This window comes from Sinohyriopsis cumingii, chromosome 3 (genome assembly GCF_028554795.1).
Source record: "Sinohyriopsis cumingii isolate HCF-2022 chromosome 3, ASM2855479v2, whole genome shotgun sequence".
Classification (NCBI taxonomy): Eukaryota; Metazoa; Mollusca; class Bivalvia; order Unionida; family Unionidae; genus Sinohyriopsis; species Sinohyriopsis cumingii.
The window spans coordinates 32,940,231-32,955,447 of NC_142963.1; the positions used below are offsets into that span (position 1 = coordinate 32,940,231).

The 15,217-nt window shown below is 34.1% G+C and overlaps 1 protein-coding gene across 2 annotated transcripts in view; it reads left to right on the plus strand.

Moving 5' to 3' along the window:
• Positions 1–15,217, plus strand: part of LOC149802650 (uncharacterized) — a 104,813-nt gene that overhangs the window by 36,700 nt on the left and 52,896 nt on the right. For both annotated transcript variants that reach the window (XM_089952012.1, XM_089952013.1), the window contains 4 exons: positions 3,318–3,367; positions 6,392–6,568; positions 7,351–7,598; positions 10,455–10,507. In XM_089952012.1, coding sequence (XP_089808138.1) covers positions 3,318–3,367; positions 6,392–6,568; positions 7,351–7,598; positions 10,455–10,507 — 528 coding nt within the window. The remainder of the gene's footprint in view (positions 1–3,317; positions 3,368–6,391; positions 6,569–7,350; positions 7,599–10,454; positions 10,508–15,217) is intronic.

The following is a 15,217-nucleotide window of genomic DNA, read 5'->3' on the forward strand; positions in this document are numbered from 1 at the left end:
ATTTAGATTGGAATTATCTAAATACCTAGACAAAGTACATCTTACCTTTAGTGACAGAATTATATAAGGGGGATCTATGTAAGAGCAGAGTGCATTTTCATAACTCTGTCTGAACCACCATTTTGTCATCAATCTGCTCATATTTCTTTCATATGTTTTACCTCCAATCCTGTAAACTTTGAACAGCTGATATACTATTGGATTAACAGTATCCAGTACTATGATTTTTTTTTTTTGTTTCAGTAGTTTTGATTAAGTGGTTATGGTTTTCTTTGTTAGAATAATATGTAATATGGGCCATAGCTTTCAACTTCTCATAGCTAATCATTTCTTAATTTTTAAAAAGTTGGGGAAGGAAGTTCATAAGGTTTCTCATTTAGGAACTTAAGAATTCAGCCAATAATATTAAACTTTTTATAAAGAAAAAGATATCATCAAAGGGATCCAAAAGGCTTCATTCTTTGTTTATATAGTCTTGCCTCAGCATATTGCAATTTTTTATTGTGCTTTTTCCAGATTTATTATTGCTCAAGTATTCCTTGAACACACGGAAATCTACATTACAGTTCATTCCTCCAGATAAAGACTACTTGCTTATAAAGGACAATTATACAGCTTGCTTCTCTGACATAGTATTTTAATCTTTATGTCAAGGGCACTTGTCCATGATACAGGTCTCTTCTATGATAGTTGTTTTTTAACTCTATCCAAAGGGTACTTATTCATAAAGAACAATTATCAGGCCCTTCATATCTTATAATCTTTCTAATCTGTAACCTGGATGTTAAAGACACATACCCATAAAGGACAATTTTACAGGTCTCTTCTGCTATATTTATAGTAATTTTGACCTCTATGTAAATGACACTTACCCATAAAGGACAATTATACAGGTCCCTACTTACATATTTGTAGTCTTTTTAACTTCTGTGTATAGGGTATGTGCACATAAAAGACAATTATACAGGTCTTTTCAACATTTAAAGTCCTTTTAACCTTTATATAAAGAACACTTGCCAAGAAGGGTCAGTTATACAGGTCCCTTCTCCTATGTTGCCTTTTTAACATCTGTGTAAAGGACACCTGCCTGTAGAGTGTACATTTATAGACAGGTTTCATTGAATTTGCATAAAAGAATTAAAGCCTTTAGGACACCAAGTGATGTGTAACACCAGTAATTGATTCATAAAAGCTCACAGTACAGTACCCCAATGTACCTGACTGAAAGAAAGATGCCATTATGAAATATAGTGATATGTAACACCAGTAATTGATTCACAAAAGCTCACAGTACAGTACCCCAATGTACCTGACAGAAAGAAAGATATCATTATGAAATATAGTGATATGTAACACTGGTAATTGATTCATAAAAGCTCACAGTACAGTACCCCAATGTATCTGACTGAAATATAGATACCATTATGAAATATAGTGATATGTAACACTGGTAATTGATTCATAAAAGCTCACAGTACAGTACCCCAATGTACCTGACTGAAAGAAAGATACCATTATGAAATATAGTGATATGTAACACCAGTAATTGATTCATAAAAGCTCACAGTACAGTACCCCAATGTACCTGACTGAAAGAAAGATACCATTATGAAATATAGTGATATGTAACACCAGTAATTGATTCATAAAAGCTCACAGTACAGTACTCCACTCTATCTGACTGAAAGAAAGATACCATTATGAAATATAGTGATATGTAACACCAGTAATTGATTCATAAAAGCTCACAGTACAGTACTCCACTCTATCTGACTGAAAGAAAGATACCATTATGAAATATAGTGATATGTAACACTGGTAATTGATTCATAAAAGCTCACAGTACAGTACTCCATTGTATCCAACTGAAAGAAATATACCATTATAAAATATAGTGATACGTAACACCAGTAATTGATTCATAAAAGCTCACAGTACAGTACCCCAATGTACCTGACTGAAAGAAAGATACCATTATGAAATATAGTGATATGTAACACCAGTAATTGATTCATAAAAGCTCACAGTACAGTACCCCAATGTATCTGACTGAAAGAAAGATGCCATTATGAAATATAGTGATATGTAACACTGGTAATTGATTCATAAAAGCTCACAGTACAGTACCACAATGTACCTGACTGAAAGAAAGATACCATTATGAAATATAGTGATATGTAACACCAGTAATTGATTCATAAAAGCTCACAGTACAGTACTCCACTCTATCTGACTGAAAGAAAGATACCATTATGAAATATAGTGGTATGTAACACCAGTAATTGATTCATAAAAGCTCACAGTACAGTACCCCAATGTACCTGACTGAAAGAAAGATACCATTATGAAATATAGTGATATGTAACACTGGTAATTGATTCATAAAAGCTCACAGTACAGTACTCCAGTGTATCCAACTGAAAGAAATATACCATTATGAAATATAGTCATATGTAACACCAGTAATTGATTCATGAAAGCTCACAGTACAGTACCCCAATGTACCTGACTGAACGAAAGATACCATTATGAAATATAGTGATATGTAACACTGGTAATTGATTCATAAAAGCTCACAGTACAGTACTCCACTCTGTCTGACTGAAAGAAAGATACCATTATGAAATATAGTGATATGTAACACCAGTAATTGATTCATAAAAGCTCACAGTACAGTACTCCAGTGTATCCAACTGAAAGAAATATACCATTGTGAAATATAGTGATATGTAACACCAGTAATTGATTCATAAAAGCTCACAGTACAGTACTCCAGTGTATCTGACTGAAAGAAAGATACCATTATGAAATATAGTGATATGTAATACTGGTAATTGATTCATAAAAGCTCACAGTACAGTACACCAATGTATCCAACTGAAAGAAATATACCATTATGAAATATAGTGATATGTAACACCAGTAATTGATTCATAAAAGCTCACAGTACAGTACTCCAATGTACCTGACTGAAAGAAAGATAACATTATGAAATATAGTGATATGTAACACCAGTAATTGATTCATAAAAGCTCACAGTACAGTACTCCAGTGTATCCAACTGAAAGAAAGATACCATTATAAAATATAGTGATATGTAACACCAGTAATTGATTCATAAAAGCTCACAGTACAGTACCCCAATGTACCTGACTGAAAGAAAGATACCATTATGAAATATAGTGATATGTAACACCAGTAATTGATTCGTAAAATCTCACAGTACAGTACTCCAATGTACCTGACTGAAAGAAAGATACCATTATGAAAATAATCATTATTTTTTTATGATTCTGATTTCTGTTATCTATTCACAGTGGCCTCGAAAGATGCCTTCACACCATTTAGCACTTCAACAAGTGGAAGGGTAAGCATTGTGAAGATTCTGTCTAGTCTAAGAATTATAGTTATCTTGTTGATACAGTGATAGTACTGTTTAATTTTCAATAAAATCAGTTAATTGAATGGTTTAATTGAAGTGCAGACTGCAGTAATAATCTCTGTATGTTCAGATACTGTTGTAAACCTTGGTTTTCTGAAATGCTGTCAGTAAATTAGTCCAAATGTCTTGGAGGATTTCAGTTTGAAATAAAACTTTTTCGACATGTATTTAGTTAAGTGCAGATACCATTATACACCTCTCCCTTGATAACCTGTGCACAACGGGGTCCACAAACATAGACTGCACTATAAGCGAGGGCATGAGTTATTGAGAGACCTAAAAGAAATTGAAAATATCTGCTGAGACATCGAGAAAAACACTGGGGAGGATAGGGAACTGGGCTGTTTAATGACTAACTCTTCATTTTACAATTACGTTGATGATAACTGTTGATAATGTGCTTTTACTAATGAAGTTGTTCATTTTTCTGTATAAATAACATTTATTTTCAAAACGTACAACATGTGAAAGATCTTTCCAACTGGTTTCAACAACCATCACGTGTACATGAAAACATCTGTGTATTAGTCTTATTCCTGTAGTGGTATTTAATAATATAATGCTAAGTCAGGAGTCAAAGTAGCATGGAACTAGACTAACTGTCGATACACCACCAAACAAGATTTTTTTCTCTCCAAAAACTAGTGACATTTATTTCATGAGACAATCGTTTAAGTCAAAACTTAATTTTTTTATTGCTCAGTTAGTACAGTATTGATGTCATGATTTCATTTGAAGTAATAGTGAAACTTCTTATTATCACTGAGGATATCTCGAAGTGCCAGTTCAGGAATTCTCTGAAACTCGCTTGCCCACAATGGTCCGTATCTGTGAAACCATGCTCTTTATTTTATGATGTATTTGGTTTGCTTGGTCACCTTGCTATCTCTGATCACAATTTATGAATGAGTTGGTTATTTTAAGCTAGTTTAATTGTGTTACATATGCAATAACATTTATAATAGTGTTTGATTGATCAACTGAAGTGAGTTCACCCAACATACGACTGGGGCCACTAGATTTTAAGTATGTAGGATTTGCATGCCTTTTAAATTTTCTTTTGTTCCACCACCTTTATTTGATTCAACATAATTAACGAGATAATACAAAGGAGGCCAGCTTTTAATTCAGTGCAACAATGCAACAAATACTTCTGCAAGTCAGTTACCAAACCATGGTTGGCACTTAATTGGGTTCTCAGAGTAATGCTTGTGGACATAGCTGTGATGGTAGTTTGACACATTTTATGTTTAAATACAAATTGCATTTATAATGGTTACACTTAAGAGGAACTAAAAGATAGAATTAAAACACAAATTTCACTTAATAAAAAGTATTTAATTGGCATTTAAATATTAATGTACTTCCTATACTAGGCGTAAGTGACATTTTCATTGATCCAAAATTACTTGAATATCTGTAATTACAGTGTACTAAGAAAGAAAATGTAACCGAATATATGACTTCTTATTGAAAGTTGATAATTTCAAAATGTTGATTAAAATTTCCAGGTCCTATCTACTGTTTTCAACCATAAGGAAGAGCGATATATCAGTGTTTCAGTTACCAATTTTGATCTCGATTTTCTTTAAGTTCAAGAATTAGGGATACATTTTTTGGTAATTTCTGTCACACAAAAAAAGGGATCCACACCTGACCTTGTGTTATAAGCAGGTTCGCAAGTTATCAGGGCATGAGTTATCGAGGGATTGGTGTAAAGGGTCATGAGTTAAGGCATATTTACAGCTACTGGTATGCATTGTTTATTGATGTCACATCGAATTTTAGTCATCAGATTTTGAGGAAATACCATTGCTTGCAGTTTATGGTGTAGAAATGTGTAGGGGCATGACTATCTTAGCATCACCCATCAAATTTTTTCAGCTTAAATGCGACAAAAAATTTGGACCTCTCTGTAATGGCCAGCATAAACAGGTTTTATGAAATAATTAAGTTTCTGATTGGCACCATAATATATGTGGCCATCATGGAGAGAAATCCACATTACAGAGAGGGATTTGACAATGTGCTTATTATTTTATCTTGGCAAACAATTTCCTTAAAACTGTTGTGAAAAATAAGGAATCCCATTTTTGTTCCTTTGTGTTAGAACTTCATGTTAAGAAATCCAGTGCAATACCCTTACCCCATGTTGTATGTTTTTTTCACATAAGAATCAGGCTGTATTTTCTCATGACTTATTGTTTAAGAAACACAAGTTCAAAATCCCCAGAGTAGATACTACATGTTTAGTGGAGAACATGCCAAAAGTCTATGCCATAGACACTTTGCATACAGGTAGGATAACCAAGCTTAAAATGAGACCGAAATTTCCACAATGTTAACTTTATTCTAATTAAAGTTACAGAATGTGAAAATAAATTTCTTATCATCAAGGTTGAACTTTTCAAATGAGATTTTTTCTCAAACATTTTGAGATTTCTGGGTGCCACAGCTGAAGCAAATTCACCTGTCCTTTCATATTATTAAGTGATGGGTGGGTATGGACATCATCAGTTTTCTGTATGAACAGCCAAAAAAAGATAGTCAGGGTTTAGTTGTATATTCAGCAAGACATATATAACAACTTAATTATTTTTCTCAAGCACTGGAAAGACAAATGTTATCTTATTCTCTTTCCATTACCAAGAAATTATGGCTGGAAATAAAATTGGTTATAAAAACAGTACTCTATGAACTCACTTATAAGTCATGTCCAACTACAGACAGCATAGATCCTTATCTTCCAATGCATAAGATGTCAGCAGATCAAACTTATTGTTCTACTTATTAATCCTAACAAACTGCATAGATCCAGATCTGCTGGTGCATTATGGTATGGCAGATCTGGGTCTGTGCAGTTTGCAGTTGGATCTGACTTATAAGCGAGTATATATGGTAAGTATAAAATAGAAGAACTATATATCATTGATTATTATCTACTTCTAGCCTGGCATGGTAACAGCACCTGTGTCAACTGCTGATGCATCAAGCAGATCACAAACCATGTCCACAGTTGTCATGCTGCCAATGCCGTCTCGAAGACATGGTTCCTCAAAGTCTGGCAGACTGGTTTATTATCCCAAACCAATCCCACCTCCAGAAGTTTTACCACTCACCAGAACAGTAAGTGTAATGATTGTTAACAGTTAAATATATTAGTGATACCATAAAATGGGTAATAAGATGAAATTACAATGAACTTGGATTTAGGGAACTTCTCAGTAAGCAAAGTACTGATAAATGTTTATATTAAGTATAGTCAACAAATACTTATCTTTTTTTCAGTCTTTTTAACTTGACAAATATTTCATGATCACAAATGGTCTGCTCTTACTATGCAGTGAAAATTTTGTACTGTAACATTTCTACATTGTAAATACTTGAAAGATCAGATTACCATTTTTTCTTTTCAGTTATAAAAAATATTCCATGTATTGGATTTAACTTAGCTCTCCTAGGGCAGTATCAGTGAATTCATTTTGAGAAAAAATATTTGGCCTGCATCTGGTTTGTGTGTAACTACCGTATGTACTCACTCATAAGTGAGGTCTAACTACAAACAACATAGACCAGGTCTGCCATTACATTATGTGCAGGTAGATCAGGGTTTGTGTTGTTTATTCTACTGATTAGTCTTAACAAACTGCATAAACCAAGATCTGTTGGTGCATTATGCGATGACAGAGCTGTGTCTGTGAAGTTTGAGTTGGGTCTAATATGCAAATATATAAAGTATAAATTACGGGTTTTTTGTGGAATATTTTGATGCAATACTCCTGTGACATTTTAAGACATGGTGAAATTTATAGTTCATTGCAAAGAAGTTTACAACAAATATTATGACAAGATAATGTGTGCGACAGAATTTAATTTAATGAATTATGTGCAATGAATATATGTTGCAGAGTAAAGACAAGGAATTTCCACAACTCATAGAGAAATTTGTTGATGTCAAAGAACGCAGGCCTGCACACAGGATTGTTGATCAACACAATCTGCAGAATGAAACCAAGCTCACACTATTTAAGGAGACAGCTAGACCCACAGAAGATGGACCCAGCTCTAATGAGTGGAAATTCCGAATGATGTTGGAGAGGGAAAGGAGTGGTTCCAAAAGTGAGCGATCTTGGAAATCCGGAAGTCATAAATCAGTGTATGTAATCTTGATTATAAGATAAATCCATGGATAGATCTCTTCATAGTTATTTATAGCATTAGAATCCTGTCTTCATAATTGTGCTTCTACAAAACTAGCATTATAAATATCAACCAGGTATGAAAAAAAGAAATGCCATATTTTAACAGGAGACCTCCTCCCACAAATTTTGAAGTTGCTATCAAGAAGTTCATCTATTAGAATGTCAAATTGTAATGGAGACTTTATATTTTTTTTTAAATCCCTGCTAGTCCAATGCAGTTATAATCCACCTTATTATACAGTCTGCTATGGTAACCAAAATTGTATGTTTTCCTTATGGGCCCATGATTTTCTTTCATTTTCCCACAGTCCAAGCAGAATCAAAATATGGGTCTTTCTTTGTCCTATCTTTAAACAGAGATTTGTTTGCCATATGGAAAAAATGAGGGGCATGTCACATGATATTTTGGTTGAAAGTCATACATAGCACAAATCAGTTACATGGTATGTTAGTTGAAAATCATCAGTAGGGTAAATTCATTAGATGGTATGCTGAAAGTTATCAGTAGGGTGAATTTGTTACATGGTATGTTAGTTGAAAATCATCAGTTGGGTGAATTCATTAGATGGTATGTTAGTGACTTTTATGGAATGATACCAGATCAGTAAATATCCTTGCTGATCCTCAGCTGGAAAGTTCTCTAATGATTGATGTCAGCTGGAAAGTTCCCTAATGATTGATGTCAGCTGGAAAGTTCTCTAATGATTCGTGTCAGCTGGAAAGTTCCCAAATGACTCATGTCAGCTGGAAAGTTCCCAAATGACTCATGTCAGCTGGAAAGTTCCCTAATGACTCATGACAGCTGGAAAGTTCCCTAATGATTGATGTCAGCTGGAAAGTTCCCTAATGATTCGTGTCAGCTGGAAAGTTCCCAAATGACTCATGTCAGCTGGAAAGTTCCCTAATGACTCATGACAGCTGGAAAGTTCCCTAATGATTGATGTCAGCTGGAAAGTTCCCTAATGATTTGTGTCAGCTGGAAAGTTCCCTAATGACTCATGTCAGCTGGAAAGTTCCCTAATGACTCATGTCAGCTGGAAAGTTCCCTAATGACTCATGTCAGCTGGAAAGTTCCCTAATGACTCATGTCAGCTGGAAAGTTCCCTAATGATTGATGTCAGCTGGAAAGTTCCCTAATGACTCATGTCAGCTGGAAAGTTCCCCAATGACTCCTGTCATTCAATACCAGGTCACTAACATACAAAGTTGAAATTGTTATATTGGATCTACAGGTGTTCTTGCTTGAGAATGCAGTGTCACACATAACCCATGTCATAGTTTAGACATAAACTTCCAACTTGAGAATAAAATCAAGGGTGATCCACAGATGTGCAGAATGGTTTCAGAATTCAACCCATCTCTATAAATTGGATAGAATAGAGAGGTCAGCTTAGGATAGTAACATAAGATTTGTAAAATTTGGTTAGGAATTTTGACTTAAAATCAGGTGGATTTTCATCAACCTGATTTTAGGTAAGTAGATGGACAAGAATGACAACTGTTGAACACATTTCAGATTCTGTATTATTTGCATCATTTCATCACATCAGTCCTTTCACAGTAACTTGTTGCCTTGCATGCTGTCCTAATATGTAGCATTTTGCCTTTCTTAGTATATTATTGTTTGGATTATATTTGTAGCAGTCGTCATCGGTGTTTATCTCTGCCTTTCTCATTAGACTATTGTCTGGATTATATTTGTAGCAGTCGTCATCGGTGTTTATCTCTGCCTTTCTCATTAGACTGTTGTCTGGATTATATTTGTAGCAGTCCTCATCGTTGTTTATCTCTACAATCAGGACATGATGTAATATTTCTAAGTTCAGGTTTCCTCGAGTCCACCTGAATTTTCCTCAGAATAGAAAATGTCGTTTCAGTCTCTGTGGAACGTGGCAGTGTTAATACAGCTCTACTGAGTCCACCAAGAAGTTAAAATTGTTTCCTGCCTGTGGGTAAATTCAAGTTGCTTACTGTCTGCTAGGTCTGCTCAGGATTGGTACTGTTTGGATCGAATTTGGGAAGTTCTTCATAAAATTGACATTACAGGAATGGCAGAATGCATTTTAATGTCATTTTTGAACTTAGCTCATATTTCCTATGCATGATATAGAAAAAAGAATATATTGGAATTAGTAAAACATTAATTCTTTTCCTCTTCACCTGTCTCTGAAGGATTTTCCTTTTGAACTCATTGCCTGTCCCTGAAGGATATGAAAAAGTAGAGAATTAAAAAAACTTTAAAGCTATGTTAATCAGCATTATATGAAGCAGCTCCTGTGATGAAAAGATTGATAGAAAAGATGGTATATGGCCTTTCTTAAGGTAGGGGGTAGGGGGAAATTGTAAACATATATTATGCTGATGTGGAAATGAGTTAGTCTCTAATTAGTGGACGGCCTTTACTTCCAGGCGTGACTGAGTGCTGCTAAATGACACAGCTGGCATGGGGAGGATTGTGTCAGAATTTGAACCTAAATGCAGGAAATGTCTTACCTAATTTCGTTGAGCACTGGATTCGTAATTCAAGAGTCACTGGTTCACTACCAGCCCAAGTCAGTTGCCTCATTATGTCACTGAGAAAGGCACTTTGCTCCTATTCCATATGCATGAAATAGCCAGTTGAAACTTCGGTTGAAATCCAACCAGCTAATGATTTAACTGTTCTAAATTTTCCTTCCAAGAAAAGTGTACTTAAATTAGCATTCCTTACTAACTTGTTAGATCTTAATGAGTTTCTACTTTTCATCTTGATAATGACATAATATGGTTGCAAAATTAATTAATTTGGATTAATCTTTCTAATTTTACAGAGACAAAAGTGCCAGACCCTCTCGTTTGTCTGTAGCTAAAACAGTAATAAAAGGTTTGTACAGTTATTTATGTGTAGTCATTTATAAGTATCTTTGAAAAAGAAACTGCACAAGTATCCACCAAACTTTTCATGAAAATGTAAGATACGTTCTATTTCTTTCCCCATATTATATTTTTGTACACACACACACACACACACACACACACACACACACTGCATTAAGTACTGCACATGTATTTGAAAAATTCATGAATTCAAGTATAGATCACATAGTGAAAATTCATATGTTAGTCACTTCCCATTAGGAAACATATAACAAATATGAACGAAAATGGTTGTCCTTGTTTGATCTATATCCCAATGTCAACAAACACGTCATTGAACAATTCACTTGATATTCATTGTCGTCAGTATTATGTGGCCGTATGCTTACAATACATGTACATGTACTTAAATTGGCCTAAATTTTAGGTCAACCTGAGAGAGCTATCATATTGCCAAGGTTACCAAGGGGATGAGGCTGTTGATGCAGAATGAAAACATGAACAAATTAAACATTTCACAAACATCCTTGATATCCTGATATCAGTTAACTTGATGGCCAAGTCTTAAAAGATTGGAAACTTAATTTGTGTTTTACACCATTGTTGATAGCACTCATATGCCTAAACTTTTTAACTACAAAAAGGAAGCTTTCATGGCACAATAAATGCCTTCCAGTCATTTTGGAAAATGCAGCAATTGATCAGATTCACTGCCTTTATTCAAGTGTTTGGCTGACTGCCTTTGATGAAAGGTGCATCGTTTTTATTGAAGATTGTAATCAATTTGCTTTGATGAAGGGTGCATGTGTTATTGAAGTCACCATGAAAAACCAACTATGGAGGACCAAACAAATGCCTGTTTGTCATTGTAGTTGCAGCATTCAATAATTGTAGAACGAAGTATGGGTCAGAACTGGCAGCTTGTTGACACAAATAATTAGAAAACAAAGAATTAGTTCACTTTCAGACCTAAGGCTTCTGTCAACATACACATTTATTTTTTATCTCAATTTCAACATAATCATGGCAAATTTGCCAGTAGTTATAGACTCAGGACTTTGCAGTTTTGTCAGAATAGGCGGCTTGTTGACTTAAGTGATGTTGATATAAGTGGGTAGGACTGTATTGCAATTTTTATTAGAGTCCTTTTTGTCCTGCAGATGAATGTAATGTGTGCTGTAATCTTGTGAATGTAACATGTATTTTTGTATGAATCACTGTGAATCTTTGTATGCATGGTCATCATTTAATCTTTGTACATATGGTCATCATCTAATCTATGTATGGTCATCATCTGATCTTTGTAAATATTATGGTATCATCTAATCTTTAAACTTATTATGGTTATCATTTAATCTTTGTACTTATTATGGCCATCAGTCATCATCTCATCTTTGTACATATTATGGTCATCATCTCATCTTTGTACATATTATGGTCATCATCTCATCTTTGTACATATTATGGTCATCATCTAATCTTTGTACATTTTATGGTCATCATCTAATCTTTGTACATATTATGGTCATCATCTAATCTTTGTACATATTATGGTCATCATCTAATCTTTGTACATATTATGGTCATCATCTAATCTTTGTACATATTATGGTCATCATCTAATCTTTGTACATATTATGGTCATCATCTAATCTTTGTACATATGTTATCATCTAATCTTTGTACATATTAGGTCATCATCTAATCTTTGTACATATTATGGTATCATCTAGTCTTTGTATGTACAATGGTCATCATCTAATCTTTGTACATATTATGTTATCATCTAATCTTTGTACATATTATGGTCATCATCTAATCTTTGTATGTATTTTGGTCATCATCTAATCTTTGTACACATTATGGTCATCATCTAATCTTTGTACACATTATGGTCATCATCTAATCTTTGTACATATTATGGTCATCATCTAACCTTTATATATATATTATTGTCATCATCTAATCCTTGTATGTATTTTGGTCATCATCTAATCTTTGTATGTATTAAGGTATCATCTAATCTTTGTATGTATTTTCATCATCATCTAATCTTTGTACGTATTATGGTATCATCTAATCTTCATAAATATTTTGGTCATCATCTACTCTTTTATGTATTATGGTCATCATCTAATCTTTGTATGTATGGTCATCATCTAGTCTTTTGTGCTCCAGTGATTGTTGTAAGAGTTATTGCCCTTTTTACTTTCAACTGGATGCATTATATGGCGGAAGTTTATAAATACAACTACTCTTACAGTTTTTAGTGGATTGCTATAAACTTAGTATATAATATTTAGTCATTGTTAGAAAATACACATGTTGATCAGTCAGTTCACTGATGCGATTTTCAGAATAGTTTTGCCAATAAACTTATCTTCTTAATAGGGGTTGGGGTTAAATGCCGGAGTGGCAGGGGTTGCATTTACATGAGCAGATTGCTCACCCTTCCTTTGGTATATGCCAGTTTTACTATGTTAATGCTTTGTAATATTGTCTAATCTCATTGCTTTTACTAAAAGGATCTGAGAAATATTCAGACTCTTTGTTAATTTGTCCTATTTTTGTTATAGATAACGAGAATGATGAAGGTATATTACTCTATGTAGAACTCATAGCTTTGTGTTTAGAGTGTGCTTGAAGTTTAGCTCAACTGGTTGAAGACCAAAAGAGCTTATGTGATGGGCTTACATCCATGCTTTGTCTGTCCAACATTCATTGACAGTTATTTGTTATCATTACTCCTAAGTGGAAAAAAAGTAATGAAACTTTGCAAACAGTACTCTTGCGTATTGTTGGTCATAACTGAAAATGGTGCCTCTGTCTACAGTCTGGCCATCATGTGGGCCATTTTGAAAATCTTGTTTTAGTTACTTCTTGTAATTGTTTGCTCATATCAGTATGGGATTTTCACAGAAAGATTTTTCATGACATGGCTGTCTTGATTAGGCTGTTCTTGCTACTCCTTCTTAGCAGATGGATTTTTTACATAAGGACTTATGATGATATATAGATGGTCCTGATACTTGAATTTCAGATGTTTGTGTTATCCTTGAAAAGTCCTTGACCTTTTTGGAAAAACTCTGCAAAGTTTGCCCTAAATGCCATACATTTTTCCGAGGGAATACAAGATGTTAAAACTGAATAAAATGTATCACTTTTTAAAATTCAGAATTTTAATTGTTATTTATGTATTTTCAAAAAATAAACTGGAATGATATTGCATGGAGCAAAGGACAAACTCTACAGCTACATTACTAGTGTACCTTGCTGTAATGACATAAAATTATGACTTTCCTTCTACTTCTGCAGTGTCGGATTCGGCTAATGTGGGTATGTGAGAAAGCATGCCAGTAGCTTCTCGTAGGTTGGTGGTTCTTTCTGGGGTTTTCCCGGGTTCTTCCTCCACCATTAATACTGGCCACCATGTATAGCCTATCATGTGCTGAAAAATGGCGTTAAACCCTACAACAACAACAACCACAACAAAAATCTACTTCTGCACCTATTTATGCTATGATAAACAAAGTAACATATAAAGAAAGTTAAGTTTCCATAAGAAAAGCTTAAGAAGTCCTTGAAAACTCCTTAACAAAAACTCTCATGGACTGTAGGAACAGTATGAATAAGTCATCCTATCTAAATTGCGTTTTAACAAAAATGCGTATTATCACTTGTACATGGTCCTAAGCAAAAATGGGGCCAAACTCAACATCCAGCATGAATACCATAGTGGCCATGTTGAAAATTGTATAATCACTACTACTTCAGGGTGGATGGTTAAATTAATATGATGACAGCCAATATGGCCGTCTTGGTGGCTGATGTGAAATTCTAGTTATTCCTACGCCTAGTGCATAGATGACAAAAGTTGATAATGATGTGGTATCAAGACTTCTCCTGACATGTAGATGTTATGAAATAAAAATGTTTTACATCGGACTTCCAACAGTTCTATAATGGTAGCCATCTTGAGAAGCTTATTGCTACTTCTGAATGGATGGTCCTACGGACATGGAGTTTTAATGAAGACTTTTTATGATATGTACTTGGCCTTGAATGAAAATGGTGCAGATATGACCTCCCAATATGGCCACCACAGCAGGTATCATACAAATCTTGTCTTGACTACTACTCTTGAATGGATAGTCATGACAGAATGGGGTTGTCATTAAAACCTTTTTTGCACTATTTTGATGGTCATATTTCAAAATGATGCTGCCATTGTGGCTGTTTTGAACATTATCTTGTGGCATCTTCTTCTGAACGGTTTTGTAAACATTTGTTTCTCACTAAAACACTATAACAGTACATGAGAAGGTTCTGAATGAAAATTGGTACATGTTGCTGCAATGTTCAGTTCTGATGATAACCTCAGTGACCATTCAAAAATCATTTTATTGCTACCTTTCTTGAAAGAATGGTATCACTGACATGGAGTTTCATTTTAAAAATGCCATGCAGTATGTAAACTTTTCAGAATGAAAATGGTGCAGATCTGACCACCATCATGTCTGCATTATTGTGAACAAGTCTAAAAACTAGACTTACCTCCCCTTACAGTCAAATTAAAGGTTATTTCTTATATGTTTTTTACTCATTGAGCTTATGAACAGTGTCATGTGCATATGCAAATTATTTTGACCAGAGTTTTTATTTCCTTTTTTCAATAAACAAGTTGATTGTCAGCACTTAAAAATTGACTTCAAGGTCA